The sequence below is a fragment of the Drosophila tropicalis genome, unplaced genomic scaffold (genome assembly GCF_018151085.1).
Source record: "Drosophila tropicalis isolate 14030-0801.00 unplaced genomic scaffold, ASM1815108v1 contig_845, whole genome shotgun sequence".
Taxonomy (NCBI): domain Eukaryota; kingdom Metazoa; phylum Arthropoda; class Insecta; order Diptera; family Drosophilidae; genus Drosophila; species Drosophila tropicalis.
In genome coordinates, this window is record NW_027173338.1 from 9754110 (window position 1) to 9780260 (window position 26151).

At 35.0% G+C, this 26151-nt stretch overlaps 1 protein-coding gene across 2 annotated transcripts in view; it reads right to left on the reverse strand.

The window, feature by feature from the left end:
- Positions 1-736: 736 nt before the first annotated feature.
- Pgant2 (polypeptide N-acetylgalactosaminyltransferase 2) overlaps positions 737-26151 on the reverse strand; it is a 29027-nt gene continuing 3612 nt past the window's right edge. The window contains exons 1-8 of one of the 2 annotated variants that reach the window (XM_068294627.1): positions 25104-25241; positions 23802-23959; positions 4975-5250; positions 4522-4736; positions 4293-4459; positions 3546-4233; positions 3242-3414; positions 738-2601 (exon numbers count right to left, since the gene is read on the reverse strand). In XM_068294627.1, coding sequence (XP_068150728.1) covers positions 2300-2601; positions 3242-3414; positions 3546-4233; positions 4293-4459; positions 4522-4736; positions 4975-5250; positions 23802-23888 — 1908 coding nt within the window. In that variant the 5' untranslated portion in view covers positions 23889-23959; positions 25104-25241 and the 3' untranslated portion in view covers positions 738-2299. Of the gene's footprint in view, positions 2602-3241; positions 3415-3545; positions 4234-4292; positions 4460-4521; positions 4737-4974; positions 5251-23801; positions 23960-25103; positions 25242-26151 lie in introns of those variants that run through there. The other variant, XM_068294628.1, reaches the window with a different exon arrangement.

Genomic DNA, 26151 nt, shown 5'->3' on the forward strand with positions numbered 1-26151 from the left:
TATTTTATGTCATGTTTTATGCTGAGCATGTTTACCTCCTCTATACACACACACACTTACATACCTGCCACACGCATTGCCAGTGGCATTTTCCATAACTTGGCTTGTACTGGTTTATGGTGTCGTACATTTTTTCCATTTTTAAAATGACAAAATTAGCGCAACGAACTCAGATTTTTTGTTGCTGAAAACGTGTCATATGCGTAATGTGCCAAGTTTTCCTCACATTTTCATTTCCCTCTGTGTCCTGTTAACAGGGAATATTAGCTAAGCATATTAAGTTGATCAATTTGGTAAAGCATTTGACTTTCTGTTTAAACTTACCTAAATTACCTATAAAGCTTTCAGAAACCTTAAGCTAACATTTGAGAATTTAGTCCTGCTAGTTGCCAAAAGAGTATAGAAACATCGGCACTGACGTTGGACGCAAGGATCTTTTGGTTCTGTCATTTCAAAAAAAAGAAAAGCAAGAAATTTGCCAACTCATGCTTTTAGAGTTGAAAGTTAAGTCGTTTAACCTACATACCCAAAGCACTTGGACCAGATTTGATGACAGTCAGCGGGAACGAAGACAGAGAGAGAGAGATACGCAATCATATTAAGTATACGCCTTGTATAGCAACACAAAACTTGATGCAAAATTTCCTTAAAAGTGTTTGCACGAAAATATTCATGTTGTTTTTTAGGTTTTTTTTTACTTTCGTTTTATTTTTATTCATTTGTTGGATTTTTATATTTGATGTAAATGAAAATCGCATTTAAATTTATTATTAAGTATACGCACTGTACACTTAGAAACAATCATACAATATTTGGTTTTGTCTTTTTTTTTTGGGTTTTATCTTTTCTGTTTTGTTTTTTTATAGTTTTTCTCTCTCAATACAAATAATTTACACATAAAACAGAACATAACAAAAATTCGTTGATGGAATGGTAAAGAAAATAAAATTACTTTTTGAGATACATATAAATTGAACGCCTAAGCGATAAAAGCAATTGATTTATGCTTTCAAAATGATTGTGTAACACATAAAAAATTGTTCGATTTGCATATTGAAAAGTATTCAATTACAATTGTTGTTCTTTTTTGTTTTTCGTCTTTGTTTTCTTTTGCATTTGACTGGCTTTTGTTGTTGGTTTTTTGTCAAAATCATATTTGATATATACACATTTAGTTTTAAAATGATTTGACTTAAATGTAGGGTAACTAAAACTAATGATAACATTCAATGTTGGTATTTGTTTAAGTACATTTTGCATTTGAGAAGACTCTGAGCATGAGCTGGATTTGTTGTGTGAGGAAAAGAAGGTAGTTCTAGTAGGTAATTGACTTGAGGAATGTAAGTTAGACGAGGTGTAATCATTAGATAACTGATAACAAGTAATCATTAATCAAAATAAAGTTCGCTTGACTTTTATATGACCTGTTATTTACTTTAGGATTGGAAGCGCTTTCTGTTTGGACACTGAGTAAAGGATCTGTTTCATCAATCCTTAAAACTGAAGTATTTCTTACAATGTTGTCAATTACTCTAATGGTATTTTGGAATGTTCTTAACACACCTCGCCAATAATGGAATTAGGATTTCTCTGTTGCAAAGGGAATGCAAGTTATTGAAAGTGAAGTTTTTTTCTCATTTGTGTTTATATATTTGTTTTTCTTTTTTACATATGTATACAAAAAATTAATCAGTCTAAGTACATTTTTTGTATGTCTTTAACCCCCCTCGCGATTGAAAAGATATAGATTTATATATATATATGTGTGTGTGTTTATATAACAATCAAAAGATGAAACGATTTAATCCCCGCCTTAAAATTTAACTAAATAATATAATATTGTAGTTGAACCCAATGACTAATCCAAAAATTAAGAATTGTTTAAGTTTTTGCTTTTTGGAAAAATTGTAAAATGAGGACCTAACTAAATATATATAGTCATTGAATATATATACACGTACATACATATATCCTATAGATAGTATATGTTTGAAATGTACTTTGTGGCTGTGTGTGTGTGTGTGTGTGTGTTTGTTTGTGTTATGTTCAGCAACAAATTAACAAGTTAAATCATTACACATACATACATACTTCCATATACGTACACATATAGAATCCACATTTATCAATAGAGTACTGAGAAGATAGTTTACCTATGTAAGTAAACTTGCACAAATATCACGACCGCAGCTCTTCCTTTTCCTCTGAATTTCCCTCGCTTCTTATACTTCGCTCAGTTTTCCAATTCATTTTTGAAACTAATTAGACGGCTTTAAGCTTCAGTTGATCAGTTTTTCTCTCACGCATATTTGGTAAAGGACCAACGCTGTGTGGATAGAGCCGAGTTGCAGCGTTGTGCACTGATTCCCTGTTGAGTGTGATCCCTGGAGTCGAGGCACACATTGATCTTGTTATGTCGCACTAGGCCTCCTTCGCGCATATTCCAACGTTGATTCTCCGAATCGTCGCATGACTTCAGCACCACCTGAGATCCACGGGAGAATTGGACGAGTGTTAAGCAGAGATCGTCGTGTTTGATTTCTCCACGTTTCGAGTAAGCCCATTCCTGATTGCCGCCCGTATTGTGGCAAGGGAAAATGCCTGAAGGAAAAAAAGAAATAAAATGAAATATATAGTTTCGTCTTCTCTTACACTGAAGCTTAAGCTGTTAAAGTAGATTGGCGTTTAATGATGCCCAGAGTTGTTACGTCCTTATTAACTTAATCTAGCTTTAAAAAAGGGTTGGCAACTCAAATTTCTTTCCTTATTCCTTTACATGTCTATTCAGTTCACTGCAAAGCGCAGTCAGTTACTGCACAAATTTAGCTGCTTTCAAATGTTTTCTATGATAGCCCCGGGATTGCTAGGGACCCATATTAATTATTTTTGTAAATGCATAGTCGGTTGCTAAGCTGATGGCTGAGACAGCAACTGGCTCCAAAACGTACCTTTCACTGACAGACTAATCTCTTTAACTAACTGACACTTAACTGTATGCAAAGGCTAAGTCAGTTGCTGTGAGAACTGAAGCTATAAGCTGCTACTTAGTAGTGTAATTTTCAATTATAAAATTAGATGTTTTGCAATAGTAAAAAGAATCAACAACTATTAAACTCACTGAATTGGATAAGCTTAAAAACAAAGAAATCAAATGGAATTGAAAATTTTGTTTCTTATACCAAACTTTTCCACTTTGTAAACAATTTTTAAGGTCAAAACAACTAAAGAGTTTTGTACTCACCAACAGTGCCATCGATTAAATGGCCCATTGTATCCAAGCATTCGGTACCATCCTGACGAAACTGTCCAATCTCCTGTGGCTCAGGTGCCTGTAGGTCAGGATAAACATTCTCCAGGTACCATTTAAATGGTTTGCAATGCAGTTTCTCCTTTAAAGCCAGCCGGTCGTCAATGCTGTGAAATGTGAAAAAGGAGAGAGGAAAAAAGAAAACAATGAGCACACACATAAGTTAGCTGGTCGTTCTTTTGCTGAACTCTGTTAGTTTCTCTTTCTCGCTTCTTTCTCTCCCACCCCCTTTACTTACTTGCCAAATGGAATATTTTTGGCCAATGGCACAGCATTATAATAGTGTTGTTTATAGTCATCCATCCAAACTTCCGCAGCTCTTCGTGTATTCCGTGCGAAAACATTTCCACTGCCCCCAGGGAATGTGTAAGGATGGCGTTTGCGAAAAACATGTCCCACCCGACTGCATGGAATAATTTCCAGACTTCCGCCACATTGCCACACACGGAATGAAATCTCCAGGTTTTCGCCACCCCAGACATCCATTTTCATGTCGTATTTTCCCAGTTTGTTGAAGTACGCCTTATCGATGACAAACAACCCGCCAGCTATCATGGGTGTCCTAATGGCAGTAGTTGGATCATTGTGGCGAACAGATCTTTCCGCTGGACTTAAATACTCCCATTTAAAGATCAGATTCCAATCAAAGCCACCACGCAAGTCCGCCGAGGCTCCTATGTACTGGAAGTTATCCATGCTGATCACATCGATGACGGGACAAACCACTCGTGTAGGATCTTCGCGTACTCGCTCCAGCAGAGGCTCTAGCCACTGCTCATTGCACTCCACATGACTGTCGAGGAAGGTCAGGACACTACTAACAGCAGCATCAGCGCCGCGTACACGTGATCGGACTAGACCTTCGCGCTTGTCATTGCGGATAATGCGAACCTTATCGATTTTGGCCAACTCCAAACCGTCCTCAGCTTGTTTCAAAACGAATAATGAGTGTCTGAATAATGAATAATGTTTCAAATATACTTACGATGATCACTGTAATCATCAACAAGTACAATTTCCCGAATCAAATGCTCGGGACTACGATTTAGCACACTAACGATGGTGCGCAACAGGGTGGATCGGGCCTCATTGTGGAAGGTAATGATAACACTCGTCTCTGGCAGATCATTACGGAACTTTTTGGTGCGACACCTATAGATAATTTCTTTTCGTTACACTCGCTGTACAAAGACCTAAGAACTTTCTATACTTACATGGGGTTTCTTGTATCGGGAATCTCTCGATTACTCGGTAAAGCATCGCTGGCCTCTTGATTGAAACGATTTCTGATATAAGGATCTTCCCCGTTGCGCAATGCTCCAGCACGTATATAGCCGGCCTCATCGAAGTATTCTACTTCACCGGCTCCACGGGCACTTGGTGCCATGGGTAAACGACCGCCTGAAGGACCACCAGTTCCGCTATTACCCTGTGATATCATAAACATTAGTTGGTTATCTTTTGATTGAAAATCTTGAAAGGCAACTCATTCTAATTTTAGCCACCAAATTTTTAGTTTATCGATAATGAAAGGGATTATTTTCTTAGCCAATCAAATCAGTGTTTGAGTAACCCTTTATTAAGATTACCGCATAGCCATTTGAGTTGACCCTTGTCTGACCTCGCCCCCCTTAATAATGATTTATCCACGCAATAATCCGACTTACCTGTGACGTATCTTCCAGAGCCACAATCCCATTTAATTTTAAGCCGTGCACAGCATTTCGCTCAAAGTCCTTCACCGAACCGATTAGTATAACATTGCCACCAGGATCATCGGCCCCGCTGCCTCCAACGGCAGAAACTCCTCCGCCCAGTACCCGAACTGGCGTGTTACCAGCTGAAGCCCATTGTCGGGCTGTTGAAGCGCCCGACGACGACTCGTCCTGATATTGCTGCATGGCTGTGGCCACCTCACGTAGCCGCAATGCTCGATTTTCCACCTAAAAGCACACACACAAAACAAAATAAAGAAGAAAAGTGTTTTAATTTATTTCTTTAATCTGCGCCACATTGGCGACGCGTCCTCTCGGATGATGTCGTCGCCCCCAATGCGGTCATAACTCAACTGAAGCGAAAGCATTTGCTTGCTTTCGGTGTTAAAAGGAGAAGTTCAGAGAAGTATCCTGGCTGCTTTATGGGACAATACAACATATACACACATACAAATACACATACATACATACATTCATTTATAGGTTTTTGTTTGGTTGCAGCTATGTACTTTAAGATTTATAATCTATAAACTGCATATGTTACGAAATGCCTGACCCAGTTAAACATTGTGAATATAAAAGTTTGTGTTTTGTTTAAATGTACAAGAATAACCTTTGTTTCGTGTTGTTTCTAAGCTAACTATAGAAGAACTTTTCTTCATTAGACTGTCCCAAAACAACTTTCTTTGCACCTATGTATCTTAGGTCCATGAAAAACCTTCAAAAGGTATTATCGACAGCACATTTTAGTGGTGCGAGCCTATCAATCATCTACTTCTTCTTTGACTATTTTGAGTGAACCAGAATTTTGAAATCTCGATTGAGCTGAATCTTTAACTCACACACTTTTCTAAGAGATACATTTGGCAATGAACATCGACTAGTCTATCGGAGTCCCTGAATCACTAACCCACTTCGCCTAGAAGGTTACCAAAAGCAGGTACTAACCAATTTGCGCAAAGAGCCTTCCACTAAGACAGGATTATGTCAATTTGTACCGAGTATTGTTCACTGATATTTCAATGCATGCAATGTATTCCATTTGCAACCTTCAAAACATATTCTTTTACTTCAAATTCAAATGCGTTTCGCATGCCTCCAAATCATAATGGAAGCAAACAAACAGCGCTTAATGGCTGCAGACGCAAATAACCCTGAGATCTCTTCCATAGAAATCTATTTGAAGCAAAATAACACACTCAACGGCAGTCTATTGAAATGCTTTTGTACTCTCTGCTTGTCACATAATTCGACACTTGAGAGCGTTTTAAATAATTTAACAATGCAAAACGCATGGCAAAGAAAAGCGCTCTAAATGTACTAAAATAAAAAAGTGTGCAAAAGCTGCTGTCAAGTGAAATCTTGCATATCAAATGAATGTGCCAAAATGAAAGCTAAAGAAATGGCAAGTGGTGGTGCTGGTGGGAGGAAAGGTACGCATAGGAGCAGGGGCGTGGCGATAAAAGCGATAAAAATGCGTTTAAAGATGACGCTAAAAGACGACACGTTTGCCATGTAAATCAAACAAAAAGGAAAAGCAAATCCGAAATGCTTTGGCGAATTTGAAACTCACCCAAGAAGCTAGAGAAGGGAGCAGCTGAACTGGCAGAGAAAAAGGTCCACTTAAAATTAAAAACACGCATACGCAGAGTAGAACAACACTCAATGGAAGAAAATTCTTCTCACATGAGATAGACTTTTGGGATGCTGTGGAAAATGGCTACAAACTGTAACCTTGCTTTAGCTTTAGTCTGAACTTTAGTTGGAAAGTGCCTTGCATTCGTCAGTTAGACTCAATAAACTCTAGACATTCTCATATCGGAGTTAATAATTAAAATATCTTTCCGCTTTTTCCTGACAAATTGCTTTCTTCCCATTTATACACTCCTCCATTGTTCCCTTTTATTCACGAGGTATGAAAACCCAAAAAATACTGCCAAAGTCAGCGGCAATAGCATCCCCTTTGGATCATTCAATAGGCGCACATAAATCAGAGTTAAGAGCACTCTCACCCCTCTGTCGACCCCCACGAAAACACTTTCCGACAAACGAAAAAAAAGTAAGACCAAAAAGGGCATGACAAATAGATTCAATGCAAGAGGCAATTAATAATCGAGTCAGGCCGCTATTAAAGCCTGACCCAAAAGTGAAAGAGGCACAGAAGAAGGCAAAAATGGGTCAATGTTTGAAGCATAGAAATTCGAAATTTACTTCGGGCTTCGTTGCATCATTTGTCAATGGCCAAGAAACCCAAGGGATTGAGGCTTATTGAAACTTCTTCAGCTAGAAATGCTTTCAATGGTCAATAAGTGTAAGAGTTGACCTGAATCAAATGTAAGTTTTACTTTATTTTATTATGAAAAGGTAAATACTTTTATTACTGACAAATTAGAATTCTCTCTTGTTTTATATTTAATGCATTGAATTAATTCGCTTCGCTTAGCTGCATTAAATCTCTGGTTTCTGAAGTGTAAAATTGATTGCAATGCACAAACATGAATTCAATTCATAAGTTTTAATTAAAATTTGGCGCCCGAGGGAAAGTTTATTAATAAAAGTAAAAAACAAATTGGTTTAAATTTTCCAAAGCCAAAGTTCGCGTGGAGTTTTCCATTAAATTTACCATAGAAAGTTTAATTCGTTTCACTTAACTTAGTTGCCAAAGGATAAGTCAGTTAATCAAATGCAGAGAAATTGCAACACGCCCAACATTTAACCCACTCCTAACTCTCTCAAAGAGATTAAAGGTAATCCAAATGCTGCAACTTTCAATTGCCTTACTTTGAGTTTAGTATATTAAGAAAAGGTGTTTTATGGAATGACCTAAAGATGCCAAGGGAATCCAAAATAAATGTTATGTTTAACGATAAAATCATCCTACAAAGAGGTAACTTTAATTAACCCACACCACAAGGCTAAGAAACCGACTGGCCAAGCAATCAACCTGTGTCTTTATGATGCTCAAAATGAATCTTAACATAAATCGCATTTTGCTCGCTGGCTTTGATTTTCAATTTCGAGTGACCCCAACGACCAATGCCATTAAATGACGTTGAACTACATTGGTTTTTTTGTTTCTCCTCAAAAAACTTATCTATTTTTGGGTATCTCATGGAGCAAACGAGACACAGAGAGGGGAACCAAAAAGAGGTAAAATACCATTGAACTTTACTTTTGTTCATCTGAAGGAAAACCAACAAAAAAAAACAAAAATTGAAACCATTTAAAGCAACTTGTTGCTCCACTTTTTATTGCTTGGGGGTTTTTCTTGCAAGTTATTTTTTTTGGCTTTGTTGATTGACTAATGACATGAATTTGACAAACTACAAGAAAAATGACGACTCGATGGTTATTACAGTTTCCTAATATCAAATTTTGATATATTATTAACATCAAATTTGTTCTTAGCCAATGAAGATAGGCATCACCTTGACTCCTAGTAACTTTAGCTGATCTAAAAATCTTCTAATATTTCTGTCAAAAGATTGCTTGTGGCTAAGAAACAGATTGAACTCAGAAGTAAATGGTAACATAAGACTTACAGTTATTTAACTGTCGTCATTAAGTGTAACAAACTCGATTATGGCCTGCTGCTTGATATATAAATGTCACAAATATGAAACGCTCTCTATTCAATGGCAATTTGTAATTTAAGTTGCAAATACCAAGAACAAGAATCTGATTTCTCAATCGAATGACGTCTGCAGTTGGCAACTGAGATGTCTCTGAAATTTCTCTAGAGACTTCTATTTATAGAATGTAATAAATTAGAAGTGAGTGTGTGTGTGTGTGGGTGAGGGCAAAAAACTTTTTCAATTTTCATATTAAGGAATTTGAGTCTAATAAATCATTTATATTATGTATATGAAAGATAAACTTTGATTTATACCCATCTAATTAAGATTAACAAGAAATTAATATGAAAATAATGAAACAAAGTGACTACAAGAGAATTTAATGTGATTTTGATACTATCCGATGGAACTGGAATATGAACTATATTAATATAGAAGTAAGCCGATTACCTTCCTTATTGCTTGGTCTCGTGTGTGTGTGTGTGTGTGTATTTATCCCAGCCAATCAGTGGCCATAAATTCTGGCCTCAATATGCTGTCCAAACAATGAAACTAATTAAGTTACACATGGTTGAGGACAATGCAGGATACGCAGCAAAATCAAACGAAAATTCCCCAAAACCGAGAGACAGAGAGAGAGAGAGAGTTGGAGAGAAATGAACTTCTAACAATGTTACGGCAAAGAGCAAGAAAGAAAAGGGATATGGTAAACCACACATCATGCGCAATGCTTTTGGCTTAAACTCCTTTTCCTTGGCCACAAAATAGCCTTTTGTTGTCCCATAACCAAGAGAGCTCACAGTCGTCTTGTGTTTATCCTTCAAAATGGCCAACTGAAAACTGAAACAATGTAAAATCACCATATCATTGCCACATTATTCTCATATACTCCGTAACGACTAGATATATATAATCGACATTAGTATACATAAATATTTCCCCATCATTCACAATGGACAACGAATCGATCGAAATGAAACCAATTGCCCCAGTTTCAATCAATGAAAACTCTTCCATTGATGTGGATAAACCAAAAGCGCATCGTTGTACTCTACGCAATCTGGTAAATCTTATTTTGATACTTCAAAAGGGTCTGAAGCGAGCCTCGGCCAAGATCGAGAAAGACGCCACCTACTGGGAAAATCTGGCGGTAGCCCGTGGTGAAGAGAATAAGCGTTATCTAAGAATCATGGGTCTGCAGCGGCAACGTATTGAGACACTTGAAAGCGACTTGGGAACTTTGGTTAATCTGGCCAAGGAAACCCAACAAATGTTGGCCGGAATCGCCTCCGAAAAGGGAGAACCAGATGAACTTCCCAATTTGCCAGCAAATGAAGAAGATGAATAAGCGGGAATTCTTAATATTTGAGATAATAATAAGCAGATGATTATTGTCTTTAGATTAAAACTGCATTCACACCCCCCTTATCCATATTTCTTTCTACGACCATGCTCTTAAGCATTTAGCGGGCCATATTTTCATTTTTGAAAAATTTCATTTGGTAATTAGTGAAATTTATTTATTTTCGTTTAGCTTTAACTTTATTGGTTTCACTCTCACATTCGTGTCTTGTCTTTCTTTTGCTTAATTTGTTTTATTTCTGTTTTTTTTTCCCCCTAAATCGCTCGACCTTAACCATTATTTGGTTTTGTGGCAATATTTCTTTAATCTTCGTGTTGCCATTTCTTCTTTTCTCCATTTTTTTCTCATTTTGTTTCTCATCTCCTCTGTGGCATGTTGTTCAGTCTTCCAGCTGAATGCGTTTCAACATCAAGCCAGAGAGCTCTCCTAAGTGCATAATTTAGTAATTGGAACGTATCAAATTTAGTTTTCACCCATTCTATAACAATGTCTCTGCTAAAAAACTCGAAATGAAAATAAAGAATTTGGAAAACTTATCAAGTGAATGCAATCGAAACTTCATTTCTTCATATAAGTTTAAAGAACTTTGGAAAGAAAACTAACAACCACACCCAGACGACCTCAAAATCGACGACCAAATAAACTGACCGAAGCCCAAACAAGAACAACAAAATTCAATTAAAAGTCTATGCACGCTTGAAAGTAAAAATACAAGAAAATATTTTTTTTATTTTTTATTCTGTAGTCGGCAGACAGAATGGATAAACGAAAAATAAACTCACACTCCAATCCGAAAACCATTGAACTTTCATAAAGAATTGCAAACTGAATATGAGACACGACATGGGGCATAATCAAATACATACATAATTCTGGGATTTTGGGTTCTTTTTTCTCTCTTTCTCTATCTCTCTATCTCTCTCTTTTGTCCCTTAGGCAAGACAAACAAGAATTTGTGTCTAAACTTTGTGGCTTTAAAATTGAATCAACTCTGGGAGAATAGATGATGCTTTAGCTCAAGTCTAAGCCAACTAAATTTGAATAGGCAATTGACAAATTATTTAGCTTTTGGCTTTAAGCCTTAATGCCAATGAAATTTGTCTTACATATTTGCTGTTAATAAGACTCCAAGTACTTATGTCAATAATATTTTACTTATTTTCCAATTCGTTGATGTTTCTCCAAGCACTCATATATGTATATAGTAAAGGCGCTTTGAAGAGGAACTTTTCAAACCGCCATATAAAAAGTTAATCTTGGCTTCTAAAAACTTTTTGTTCGGTTTGACTTTGGTAAGTATTTTCAATCTTAAAATTGTCAACAAATTACTTTTGCCCTAGCTATTACCAAAAGTTAACAATTTCATCTGAATTGTCCAGGATAACAGATTGCAAATGGTCAAAGGCAAATTATTTTCTTTCTTATTCGATCTCTTAGAACTATGAACAGGTAACTGTATATAGAAAGGTTTGTAAACTTCTTATGTTCTCAGCTTTACACATTTCATGACTTAGATAATTTCCTGGAATTCTCTTGATGGTACATTAACCATGGTAATCTAAAGTGTTTGGTTAATTGCCCAAAACTTCCATGGAAATGAAAGATTTTCTTTCTCTCCTCATAATTGCCTCATAGAGTTTTAATTGACTAAGCCTAAGTATCACAAATTTTCTCACCAAAAATGTCAAATTATTATTTTAATTGTTAGACATAAAACTAATAATGTTTACAGCTCGTGATCCTTTGGGACGATCAACAGATCTTTTCTCAAACAGTCAACTTTCATTTACTTTAATTCAACAAAATTTCATAATTAGGTATTGTTTTGATGGTATTATAAATAGTGTTTATTGACCTAAAAAAAAGAAATTGAGATGTACACACATATATATCTAAGCAAATACCATGATATCTAAACATTACGCTGTCTCGGTGAGAGTTTGACCCGAGAGGTTAATTGAAAAACTTACTTGTATCTCGTATGGGATACAACTATCTCCCTGACTGTCTCTGTTAGTCTGTCTCACTCCGTCGTGTGCTCTCTCTGTCTTTTCCAAGTATCTGAAGTAATTTTAGTGATTGTGGCAACTGCAAATGTTACGCAAGTAGCGAATTCATTTGCCTCTCGTCGAGCTCCAAGATGGAAATGGATGTTGGAGATGACGATGGAAATGTGTGCCATGCCAAGACCAAATTGCGGCCGCCTCAGCAACAATTGCAAATTGTTTGGTAGCAAAATGTGTGTGGTAGCATCATCATCATCATCATCATGATCATGAGCTTCTTCTATATAACAAGCCAGATGGGTAACATTGTTGGCTTCCTCGTCGCGAGCTGTTAGTTAGGTTTAGCAAAATTATTTTCTATATTATTTAATTTTTGGTTACATTTGGTTACAAAAAACTTCCTCTCACTAACCAAAACCCCAAAAATGTTAACAGTTAAGGTCACACGGAGTTGCTATGAAAATTTATCAAATTCAATCGAAACCATTTAAATATTGCAACATAATCTTGTAGGCAAAATAAACAGACAATGCACAAATACATTAATTATTATTATCTACTAACTAGCTTAGTTAGTGCGGTTCACCCCAAAAACCTATTTACCATGAAACCAAATTGGTTTTATATGCTCTTCCAATGGAGAGCTTTGCAACTTATCGGAGAAGATTGTTTGCAATTAGCCAAAATGATTGATCTAAGCCAATTTTTTATTGCCCTCCATTTATTAAGCTTGTCGGAAAAACTAGGGCATATATTTTAAGAGGAAAATGCTTTAAATGCCAAGCATTTACAATTGACTCTTCCTTCTAAAGAGTATTGAAACTTCGAATTGTTTACTCATTGGTTTTGGGATATAATCAACATTCTGCTGCTTGTCTAATTAATTGCTTCAATATTGATTTACAAAATTTTACCGCATTGCCAAACAATTTCTAAAATTGAACTAATTAAAATAAACAAAAATTATAAATGAACTAAACCCAATTCCAATTGAAGATAATTAAGTGCTCGAATCATGATTATGATGATGCTAATGATGGCTGGGCTTTGTCTTTTCGGGATCATCATGAAAAGATTAATTAAATTGGTTAACCGAGAATGTGATATGTGATACCAACCGACCAATACGCGGTTATTTGTTCTGTGACCGTTTCTATGTAGTTTTTGTTGATTTCGTACGTTCACATTCTTGGCAATTTGTCGTCGACGACGATGAGGACAATGTAGAAGTCTCCCCATGGATTCATCAAATGCGGCAATGTCTAAATTAATCTGCATCTGTATCTATAACAGATGGTTTGGTCTGTGAGCTTACTCATTCTGTACACACACACACACACACACAGACACACGTATTTGAACTATAGTTTGAATGATGCGTTGCCCTATCCGACTAGGCACAGTGGTTTAATATTGAGTCAATTTTGGTATCAAAACTAGTCAGTTTGACGAATATTTAATCAATTGTTTTGTTTTTTCCTAAAAATCATTATAAATTTCTTGTAAAGAAGATAAAATGTGGTTTGAACTTTACTCACTGGAATAGATAAGTTAATACAAGTTCAAGTCCAACTGATGAAAAAGAGGAATTTACCTGACAAAACTACAAATCGTGATATATGCAACAAGAAATTATAAGTTAATAAATATAAACTTTAAAATGTTTTTTTCATAGTATTCCACAACTAATTTGGGTCTATGGGAGCTATAGAGATCGAAGATACAAACCATGACAATATCGCAATTTCTATTTATATCACTTATTTTATAGAACAAAGTATTTGATATTTGAATTTGTAAATCTTGTTATCAATAGATTATCAATAGTTCGTAAAAGACCATACTACATCTTGTGTGTTTAGTTCTTTGGTAAAATTTGAACCACTGTAGAATTTGGCTTTCCTTCCCTTTTAACGATTGCGATTCCTTTTTTTTTTTTTTTGTTTTTTGGAAGCTTTTGTTTATTATTTTTTTGGGCGTAACCAGCTGTTGTTGGTCTTTATTGTTGTATCAAGCTTGTGCTAAATCATTGAAAATTCTTTATACACTCGTACATGAGTCATTCATTCTGCTGTGGCAGACAATAACAATGTCTGTCATTTGTTATACTTGTCTACGTTATGTGTGCCACATGCGTGTGTGTGTGTGTTTGTGCCATCCCCCACATCCACCCCTTTTCACGCCCACTAGTCATGGTATGACAACATTCGCATTAATGAATGAACCGAATTAAGGCACTTGCAGGCGATAGTAGTAGTTGAAATTTAAGTAGTAAAATTTCTACTGTGGCATGACCTTAATTGATTTTCAAGTTTTTAAAGGCCCAAAGTCAAAGGCCAACACAGAAACCAACTCGGTCAACAAAACAGAGCCCAAAGGCAATAATGCATTGTCTAAGCCTCCAACATAGAGAGAGAGAGACAGGGATACAGTGACCGAAGCAAAGACATAGCCACATCAACGACCCCCATAAGACGTAAAATTTATGCAAAGCACTTTCAATATATTTTATGAAGATCTCTTGTCGCAACCATGCTGAAGCTGAAGCTCAAGCTGTGTCTGCGTGGCAGTGTCACAGCAATGGGGCAAGGCAGCCTTGTCTTGTCAGTGGCGGCGTCGGCGGCGACACAAACCAAGACATATACTCATAGGCACTTAGGCAAAGTCAGTCACACATAGTCGCAGGGGCAATTTGGTTGCACACTCTCACACAAAGACAGACCGACAGATATGGCTCTGTACAAAACCTCAACATGCAACAGCTGCAACATGCAATTTATTGCAACTTCTGGTGGCACTAACTTTGAAGAGGCTACCAGAAAAAATAAAAAACGAAAAACGAAGCAACCAACGACTCGAACCAAATTGAAATTGTCTATAACAAAACTTCAATTATGGTTCATTCAAATTTAAGCCATTATATAAATTGGCAACTAAATGTATTAGACTAGTAAAACTTAAATAAAGTTCTAAGTTTAGTATTGATTTATAGTGTTAAGTGCTGATTACCCTGATTAGGCTTGCATGTGTTCAATATTAAAGAAGAACCACTAAAAGATTTCTAATACATATTTGCCTTGTTATTAACTTTAAGCCATTAAATTATAAGTATGTTGCTGGGAAGCTGTGTTTTATTACTACTTTAGAACGATAAGTAAATAAGATGGACACTAATTCTGAAGAAGTAAAGAGAAAAAAAGTATAAAATGTGTGACTATTTTTGATAATAGTAATCATTTTATAGAAGTTATATGTTTCATATTGTAATTTTCTAGAATATTTTAAAGAAGATGGAAGATGGAAGGGAAAACAAAATTCCTTACCTCTAAACTTAGCCGAATAGAGCAAAGTTGGGTCACATTTAAAAGAAACAAAAAAGAGGAAAATGAAGTCGTCATAAGTTTACTTCTTATTAAGTTTAATTATTAAAATTTGTTATTAAACTCTCCTAGTTTAACTTCAAAGTAAACTTTAGTTCAAAAAGACTTTGACTAGAACAGGAATCAATAGACCAAGCTAATGTATTAAATTTAATAAACTTCATGCAAGACGTGATATTAATCCTGTTTTTGTACAGTCAACAGGATTAAGGACATAAAAAGCTGTTATCAATCGGGAAATATATTGCCAGAAGTGTTATAAAACTTTATAAACTTACTTTACTCTGAAATTAATTATGGTATTGGGATAATTTAAATATTTTGCAATTGAAAGATTTTGAGATTATTCTTTGTTGTCATGTGCCTCGTTTTTAGTCAAACTAAAACTAATTGTAAGATTCCGGTTTAAGATACAACTTAAATGCCAATTTCTGAACAAAATCAACGACCAATTAATTAACGTATAAGTAGAACGATAATGATATTACAAAGGTCTTTACATTAAAGTTCAGTTCTAATCAAAAACGTTGGAAAATTTGAAAGCAATTCATTAATTGCAAATATTAGTAGTTCGAAAGCCCACACAACCGTCTAAATGAAAAGACTACCGCTAACAGGCATGAAAAGTAGCAGCTCAACACAAAGACTCGAGGTGAATGCCACTACTTAAGTGGCACAAATGCCCATTCAGTGGTTATTCAGTTAGGTTTTTTTGGTTGGTTTCTGCATCTGCAGAAGAAAAAAAAAATTCGGAATAAGCCAAAATACAAAGAGGAAATAGGGAAGGGGGAGAAAAAAAGACAACCGGAATGGTCGACAATTGGTTGATAGTATTTCATGCATTTAAATTGTCTTCTGTGTTCAACTTTCTCAAGTTGTTCCTCAATGTTTTGTATGTACTTTCACTTGTTTAAATTTAATTTTTATTTAAATGAGATAAACTTTAGCAGCGCATTTAGCATTGAACATTGAATGAGTGGAGCGAGAGTGGAGGAGAGTGATTGAAAACTGAAGATTGCATTCGTTTCATTGTTTGTCAACTGGCAATGGCAACGACAACGACATCGGCAACTTGTGTAAATGTCATTAAATAATAATTATTTAATGTACAACATTTGTCCTCTTATTGTGGGTTTCACTTTATTTATTATGGCATACCCTGTAATCAAACTATGGGGTGGTTTAGTCCACTTGACCATTTCCAATTTGACTTTGGCGTAAGGAATGTTCATTAAACTTCTTTTCTATTCGGCTTTATTTTTATCCTGTAGTCCATATTGCCATCTTGGGAATTGTAGCAAGTTTTAAGAACTTTTAGTTGCTCTTAACTTTAGTTTCGTTTTGTGTTGTGTTAGGCAAAGATTTCATCTTGTAGCTTTACATAAGTAAATGCGATATCAATTGGATACTCAATTGAGTTTTTGAGTACCTACATGAACAGCTTGAGTAGGTCGTGAGCAAACGATTACCCATATATTGGGTAATAAATTTAAGATTTCTGACCTTTAATTTCGGGCCCTTCAAAATCTTGACTTGCTTCTTTAAGCAGAATGTCTCATTTTCCTATCCACTTCCACTTAACAATAATTCTCACAGATTTTCATCCTTCGTTACAGGGTATCACAAAGTGCATGAACTTATTTAACTTGTATACTAGTGTTTTTGTTGCTTCTTTTCTTTGGTTTTGTGTAATCGCTTCAAGTGGTACTTAACCGTTTTGCCCCCCTCCTCAGGTCTCTTTTTCTCTTTTCTGTTTGTTTCTTATTTGGCCTGGCTTGGGCTTTATTATTAACAACATCATCATGATCATCTTAGCCATCATCATGTATCCATGTATGTATGTATGTGCGTTGTGTTAACTGGTTGTTGTAGGTCTTCTGTTTGGTTAACATAATGAACTTGAACTTTATGACGCAAAACATGTTAAGTTGACGTACAAGAGGGACTCTGAGTGACTGAGTGTAGGGCAACTACTTTACCACTTAAACATTAAAATATTATGAAATACAAATGTATATTTGGGTAAAGGTTATGGGCAGAGATTTGTGCAAAAATAGTTTTCAAAGAGGAAGACACCAATTAAGAAAGATATATGAGTGTTAATTACGCTTTTATACACTTGCCTAGATTAGATGAAATCTGGTTTTCAACCATTTTATCTTTTCAGAAATTCTCTCATACAAGTGTCCATAAGTCAAGTGCTTCTTGGTTGGATTCGGCGCCCAGAGATTTTGGTGCTACAGCTGTCAGTGTCAGATTTTGCATCGTTTTGTGGCTTTCTGCGCTTTACTGCCAACTAACCGGTGGGGCTGCTCAATTTGTTGGGCCAAAAACCCTCAATAAAAACCATCGTCCAATTCCAAAATCATTTCTTCCTCCCTTTCGATTGTACCATTTATCATTGTTATGCCATTTCGGTGCACACACACACACGCACACACACACACGCACATACTCAGTGGCAAGACTGGGGATCCAAACAAGTTGTAAAATAACAATAAAAATCAGCGAAATGAAATTGAAAGTGGCACGACCAACTAAATATCGAGTATCGACACTAGAGATGGCCAAAATACTCACGATAATTTCAAGAACGAGTTGAGTAATGAAATTTATAGTCAGTTTAAATGCAAAAGTTTTAAAATTTAAACTTTTCCATGGTTAGTTTTGAATATTTCTTAGTCTAAAAGTTTTGTTGTCTTGGAAAATTGAAATATTCCTTCATAAAATGAAATTTAGAAATAGATAATGGGAATACTAAAGGGAAAGTCTGGACAAAGGGATATTAAAGCTTACCACTTCTTCTATAGTTGAAACACTTTTCAAATGTTTTTAGACTAAATATTTAAAAGTAATAATAATACAAAATAAACCCGACAAAGGAAAAGAAATGCAAACATGTGTCCTTTATACTAATTATGTATAGAATAGAAGAACCAATACCATGGATGGATCTAGAAAACATTTTTGAGGAGGGTCCGATTGAAAAGTTATTTTGGGATGTGGTCGTGATGGTAGTTATGCGAATCTTCAATTTGATGGATGTATCTACATTTTGTGTGTCAGTCATGTGAGTGATTAGGCCATCTCTAATCGAAACCATCGAACACTACAGTGGCGTACATGAAGCAGAAGAGAAGGCGGTATTGGATGCCATAAAAAGTAAAATTATTAAGCGAACGCCGAAACGAACGACCTTGTGTCCATGCGTTGGGTTACGGTTATGTTGCGTAATGGCAACACTGCAAAAGCGACAACGAAAAGAGAGAAAAAGCAACAAAGACCAAAAGAGCAACAGCTACCAGATGTTGAGGACCGAGGTGGAGCCAAAAAGCAGACGTTCAAAAAAAAAAAAAAAAAAACCGGCTGCTGTGCACGACAAATGTTAAGTATATCAAGAGCCGGTTAGGCCAGAAGCACAATTATAGCCATACAGACACTTATTTATTTTGTTTGGGCCTAAAATTAGTCAACTTGGATGGAGAGGGAGAGAGGGAGGGAGGGATGGAAAAAGTCATCTGCCTGCAGATAGATGATAGAAATCTTTAATTATTCATAGTAAATCAAAGAACCACAAAATGTCAAACGAGGCAACTAAACTTTACAACTTTTTGTGTCCGTCAAGCCTTCAAAATCAAAACTTGCTGATAAAATGTTAATTTGTCTCTAAAAAGAACAGTCATCAGACACAAAAAAACAAAAAACCAGAAAACAAAACGAGTTCCATTTTGAATTCGAACCTTAATTAAAATTAACTTCTCATTCCAAAATGTGTTTTGTTTTTTCAGTTTCTATTCACAGTATTTCAAGAGCAAAATTGACCTTTTATACCCTATCAACCAGAGTTTATGCAAAGTTTTTAACAAGTCAGTTGAAGATTAGTTCTTTGGGAGGACACTTAACTTGGCTTTAAAGTGACTTAGATCTAGTTTTAGTAAGATTGACTTGAGAGATATAAGTACTGGCTTAGACCAATGCTTTCCGTTTAACAAGAGTTAACTAATCTTTGCCATTACTTATAAAATTTTAAAGTATCAATGCAAGAGTATCGAAACTTCGACATGGCCAACTAATGTCCAGCCTGTTGGGTTCATCTATTTTCCATTGGTTTGTTTGATAAAGTTTTTGCTCCCACAAACGTAATATTGTCATTTGGCTGTCAAACAGAGCGTAACTTGCATGACATCGTACTATATAGAATCAAATATACATATATCCGAACTTATACTGTATATGATAGTATAATAGTCACTCAATGATATGCAGAGCTTTATGACCATAAATCGAATTCATGATGCGTTAAGCCATTTTGAAAGCATTTTAGTCTGAACTTGAAACACAATTTCATCTCATTTTTATTTTTGGAGCTTCACTTTTCAGCAACAAGGCCATCGAAGTTTGTAGGGGAAGTCGTTATGTGGATGAAGCGTGCAAGTGCGAAAATTGAAATTCTCATATCATTTTCAATGAAACTTTTTCTCTGTTGGTAAAAAAGTTAGCCAGAATTTGCATTTATGAGATGTGTAGGGTCATTTGCATATCATCTATGATAATGGAGTATATGAAGACAGAAACAGAAACGACTGTGGTGACTGTGTCTCAATCTTTACAACAACAGCAACAAAAAGTCTGGAAAGAAGAAAGTTTCTTTTTTCCAATTTGTAACGCAATCTGCTGATGCTGCCCGCCCGTGACGATTAATTATAGCCATGGGGTTTCGAATTTTTCGTTAACCCAAAATCATATGTTACCTTTATATAACTCTAACGCCATGCTGCTAACAATTAAATTTAATAACACAATGTGTGATTGAGTTTTACTTGTAGTTCATATCTCAACAATGCTTTCCAAGACGTAAGCCATGAGAAGGCATAAAATCTACTCGAAATATTACTCAGTTTATGAATGAATCATTTTACTCAATGGGCTTAAATGTGTAATGAAGTTAATAATGATTTGTGGTAGGTCAACATCGTTTAGGTTGATATGAACATATACTTAACATTGAAGTCGTAATTAAGAGCTAAATAGGTTAATTAGAGCTACTTTGTCTTGACTAATAAGTAGTCATAATTTGATTTAAGTTAAGTATATATTAACTGTGAGAAGTTAAAGATAAAATAGTCGAAGGATATGTTTGAAGTAGTTGATCATGCATATCAGCTTTTAATCCATTTGACCTTTTCCTAGAAAACACCTCCTACGACCTTATTTCTCTAATAGTATTCATAGAACCTAGCTAATCCAAAGATAAAGATATTGAAAAATATGGAGAAATAAGGTTTAGATTTTAAAGCATATCATATATTTTGATTTGGTACATGCTCTTGCTAGTAGATAAGCTTGTAGACAGAAAATAGTTCTGGTTTAAAGAAACTAAGACTTCTTTTTTTCAAGAAGAACACATTGAGTTGGAAAGGAAATTGTTAATACTTTATTTGTTGAATCCAAATATTTAACCTTTTTGAAATGCCTAAATCAATCAACCTGGAATCCAACCAAAATACAGTTTAGCTTCTGTTTACGAGCTTAAATATAGCTTCAACTTCGAAACATTGAACATATTTGCAGCTTTGAAATTCCTTTAGAGGAAATATGCAAAAACTACATATTCGATAACGAGATATTCCTGTCATATGTACTGAGGACTCACCCACACATTCGATGTGAAATGAATGCGTACAGAAAATGTCAATTTAAATTTGAAGTTTCAGGTTTTTTCTGCATGGTTGGAGGACAAAGTTTTTTTAATTTGAGCATTTTTCTTTGCGTTCAATTTGTTTGGCTGCAAAAAACATTGCATGTGGCACTTTTATAAATGTTTTTAATTGCATTAAACAAAAAAGCACTAGCAATTTATAGGTGTCCATAAAAAATGGTTACAGAGATATGTCAGACCATATACTTCGCCGATTGTAACGCTCTTCTCTTCCACTCTCTGACTATCTCTGTTGGCCAACAGGAAAACCTTTTGCTAGGAACATTTTAAATTTAAAATGAAAATTTCATTTGATAGGAAAAAGAAGTTAAAAAAAAGAGCTAACAGCAAATGGTAAATGGTAAATGTGGGCGCCATTTTGTTCAAATTAAGAGTAAAGAGCCGCCCACGTAACAACACCTGCAACACCTTTCCCACCTCACCGCCGCACACACACACACACACATGTGTTCATAATGAGTGCGAAAAGCAATTCAATAATACTCTGTTAATTACACTTTTGATCTTTTGCAATGATTTTTTTTTTTGTTTTTAAAATTGAGGGAAAATAATAATTATAGTAAATGGCTCCGAACAGTCAAAACAAACAGACAAACACAGTGAGAGAGAGGGAGAGAGGCAGGGGGAAGAGAGAAAAGTAGAGAAAAGAGTTGAAATGTGAAAAGGCCACAGGAAACTGCACAAATAAAGCCGATTATAGAGATATATGTACTTATGGCCCAACAATTTACATGGCCAATTCTAGTTGGCTCCCTGTTGTCTGCACCCCAACTCCTCTTCAGAAATCCGAGAGGCCGTAATCATTTCTCATATCTGCAGTCAATTTCAATGCATTTTGGTAACATTTGGTTGGGCACGATTCTCAGCTCTTGTCAGCTTGTTAAGAGTTTGACTCTCGGTTTAAATAGCTTTGCTTCATTGCATTTTCAAATAGCATATTGACCGATATAATAACAATTCTCTATTGTCTAAAATATCCAAATGAAATCAGATTCTTATAATACATTTGATTTAATTGTATAGAGTATTAAAATATGGTCATAGCAAAAATCTATTAATGTTTGTTTGGTTTTTTTTTGTTATGTTTAATTAACAAGGTTTGTTTTTTATACAAGGTATATAAATAAATTTTACTGCAGGGTTTTTTTGTTTGTTCAAGAGAGCGATAAGTTTTGAGGAGTGAGGGATAAGATATTATATGTATATACATTTATGAAGTGTTTGTTGTTTTATAGCCAATCAGATAATGAATTTAATTTAAAGCTCAATCATTTGCTAATAGGCCATACGCGCAGATGATAGCCATGGAATGTGAGAACAACTCGAATTATCAGTTTGGCTTATTTCAAATCACAATCACACACTTCAGTTTTCAATCTGGGTTGAGTTGTCATAAATTGAAGACTGGAATGACCCATTGAAATAAAACAGTTTCGTTATTAACTTATTTTTATCATTAATGGACTTCTTAGATAATATTATATATTTTCAATTGTTATTACCCACATTTATAGGATGCTACATAATGGTTTCTGGTTATAAATAGTTTTCTAAGAGAACACTATCTTACAAAAAATGACTACAGACTGAATGAGAGGTGGAAAAGATCAACTTCCATTAGTTTCTAGATATATCTTGGCCATTTCTAATGCATATTTATATTTCTTAACATTATTACGATGCCTTAATCCTTAGATTACCAAAGAATATTCCTTTGGTTTTCTCTAAATGCTGAGAAAGAAAAGAAACCCGACTTTTAATTTATTAGTTCTACCTTTTAAATTTCATAGATCTTGTTTTTTTATCCAGCGGAAGATTTTGCCAATTTAAACAGATAAAAGGCATTAAATTATTTAGTTGTTTGACAAGAGAGTTAACCTTCTATTCGGTGCTTGTATGAAGTTTTATGAAAGTCAAATGTCCCATAAATAAATATGAAACGCTCCTTAGATTTGTTGTCAAGCCAAGACCAAAAGCAAGAGACAGACATTCAAAGACAACTTCTTTGAGGGTTGTGCAAACTCGAAAACCATTCACTTCTCCACAGTCTACAGTCAGATCTTACAGACAACTCCCTGTGTAATTCAAATCCATTTACCAATGTTCTTGGCCTGAAGTTGGCTAATATAAAGGATATGCCAAATAGAAAGATTGTAAATGAATTCTTCTCATTCCCTTTTGTATTATGCTCTTTGAAATGTAAAGACCTTGATTATTAACACATACATTTATTGCCCTTTGATAATATTATTGTTTATTGATAACAATTGTAAGTTTAATATGATAAGATTAGGACTTTACCTCAAACACTAAAGATAAAACAACACCAATTCGCGAATGTGCCAGATATTCGCTCTATATAAAATACTTAATTTAAAACAACCAACAACTACAAAGCACTCGTTGGAATTACCATGAGAAAACTATATATAGTTAAAAGGGGCGTGGATGGGGGGCAACGGTGGCAGACCCACCCAATACGTGAGTCTAATTATGTGCAGATGGAGAGGAGAAAACAATGCGAATGAAAATAATAAAAACAGACAGTAGCCAGCTACCTCCATAAGCTGGCAATCAAATAATTACTATGCAAAAGGCATACGCCATGGACTACACCACACCGCGATGACGATCCGTTAAAACGGAAGAGGAAGACGCCAACGAGTGATAAAACTTTCAGTTCAGAAATTCAAATTTTAAATATATATTACACATGTACATATATATGGGACTTACCTTCTCCGTGCTGGTCTGAAAGTAATAGACCATCACAAACATCCAAATGATGCTAACGAAGACAATCAATTTGATATTCCGACGCATATTGAACAATTGCTTTATATATATCTATTTATAGGGACGTATTTGCACTTGTTATTTGGCGGTTGATTTCACTAAATATGTATTATAGAAAACTTTATTAGACAGCTGCCAGAAACTTTTGTAAATTATATTAACATTTCGCTTTCATCTCTTTTATTTGATTAATTAATTTGATTTAATTACTTTGGCCTCTGGGTACATGGGTGTGTGTGTGTGTGTGTGTGTGTGTGTGCATCAAATGTTTATCTCTAATTCACAAGTGGATTAAAGGCCAACAATCAAATTTAGATTCTCAGAATTTTCACCAAATTAGCATTTAAATATTTAATTGAATTTATCAAGGCGAAATGTTAGAAATGTAATTCAAATGTGGATAATTAAAAAAAAATTGTATGTACAATTCTAAGTTTGTTTTTTTGCCTTTAATAGTTTAGACCAATTTTCAATTACTTATTTGTTATTTGTTTCAAATGTTGATAAACAAGTTACAAATTTATCTCGTTTAACTACACAAAAATACATTATAGAATGATAAATTTCAGAATTCCACTTTGACATTAAAAAAAAAGCAAATGATAAGATTAATCTCATATCTCATCATCTCCTATCTCATCATTCTATTAACAAATAAAACAAGAACATTCAGAATTTAGCGTTCTCCGTCTCAAACAACAAACACTTTGGCTTTGATAGATTAAACAAACATGATACAACTTTTATACGAATTTGCTGCCCATTCCATTTCTTCTATCAACAAATAATTTATAGTCCATTGACTGAAATTACATCACATGCTGTTAATAGATCTTAATTTGTTTTATGTGTATCCAAATTTCGTTTTTTTTTTTTAGTTTATATTTGTTTGTTGGTGAGAATGGAAAAGCGAAGTCACAGCTGACAGAATTGTGTCATTGAATCAATCATTTGTGTGCTTAGAGGGCGATAAGATAAGATTAGTTGAAAAGTTTGATAAATTTTTCACGCTCTTTGCCCATTTTCCTTGATTTTAATTGGTCCTCCACACTCTCACACACACTTTCTTCATAGACACAAATTGACCGGCAAATATCAATGAATGGCATAAACAATAAACATTGTATTTGTTTTATTCACATTGCCAGCATTTTATGATAATTATGTTTTATTGGTTGCTTGTTTTACGATGATTGGCTCGATTTATTGCCATTTATTGCTCTTGTTCTCAATTGCATTTACCGTTTTCGATTGTTGTTCTGCCGTTTGCATTTATCTGATTACACTTATTGTTGGTATTACACTCCTATTACAATTCTTTCGAGGGAATCCCGTTCGATCCGAGAGCCACGACGACGAGTCACGTTGCCATCAAACGGCACGCAGCAATTGACAAAAAGCGCAGCTATCACGTATATTTCTATGCTACCTACCAAAGCAAAACACCGTTCAAAATGTATCTGTATCTTCATATCATAGTTGGGTATAAGAGTATAAGAGTTCCATGTGGTTCGAAGCGAACTTGTTTGCCCCGAAGTGACTCTGAGGTCCAAAAAACGACTCACTTTCGTTTTCCATAGGCAGTAGAAATGTGAGTGAGAAAATGAAATGGCTTAGACTTTCTTTCTTTGACTATTTGTAATCAATTCTTGAAGCAAAACACTTTCCACATTAAATTGCATCTTCTAATGCTCTTTAAAGTGAAAGAACTTTTATTTTTAGCTGATCTTTAGATGCATTAATCTATTTTCATAATCTTTACACTTGTGAGTATCTAAAACACGTCAAGTAATTGCTTCTATATCCATAAGTTCTTAGAAACTCCTTATTACATACTCATATCAAGCTTCTTATACCTTGAAGTACTCGCTTCTACGTACTCGATGATATCTATTAATGTTTATGCAGAAAAGCTCTCTCGTTAATAATCATTAAAAGGTTCACTAGCAGAATCTTCGAAGCTATCATTATATGAATCGATAAGTATCTAAAGGTACTCGCTACAGTACATTCAAAGATTCAAAATAGAATCCTTCTAGATTCTTCTTCCTTCTTCTTTTGTACTCAATACCCATATGAGGTGCTCGTTTCTCGCTGTGATGGATTCATTACACTCGCTACTCGCCAGTTACTTTGAAAACCTTTTCGCTTATAAGACACTTGATACTCGTTGTGTTTGATTTGCTTTTCAACTACTACTGATATTGGCTAGAGACGTTCATCATCGACCCATTGTAAAGCTCCATTCGTTGTGCACTCAGAAATTAAAGTTCATAAACCGGAATCCGGC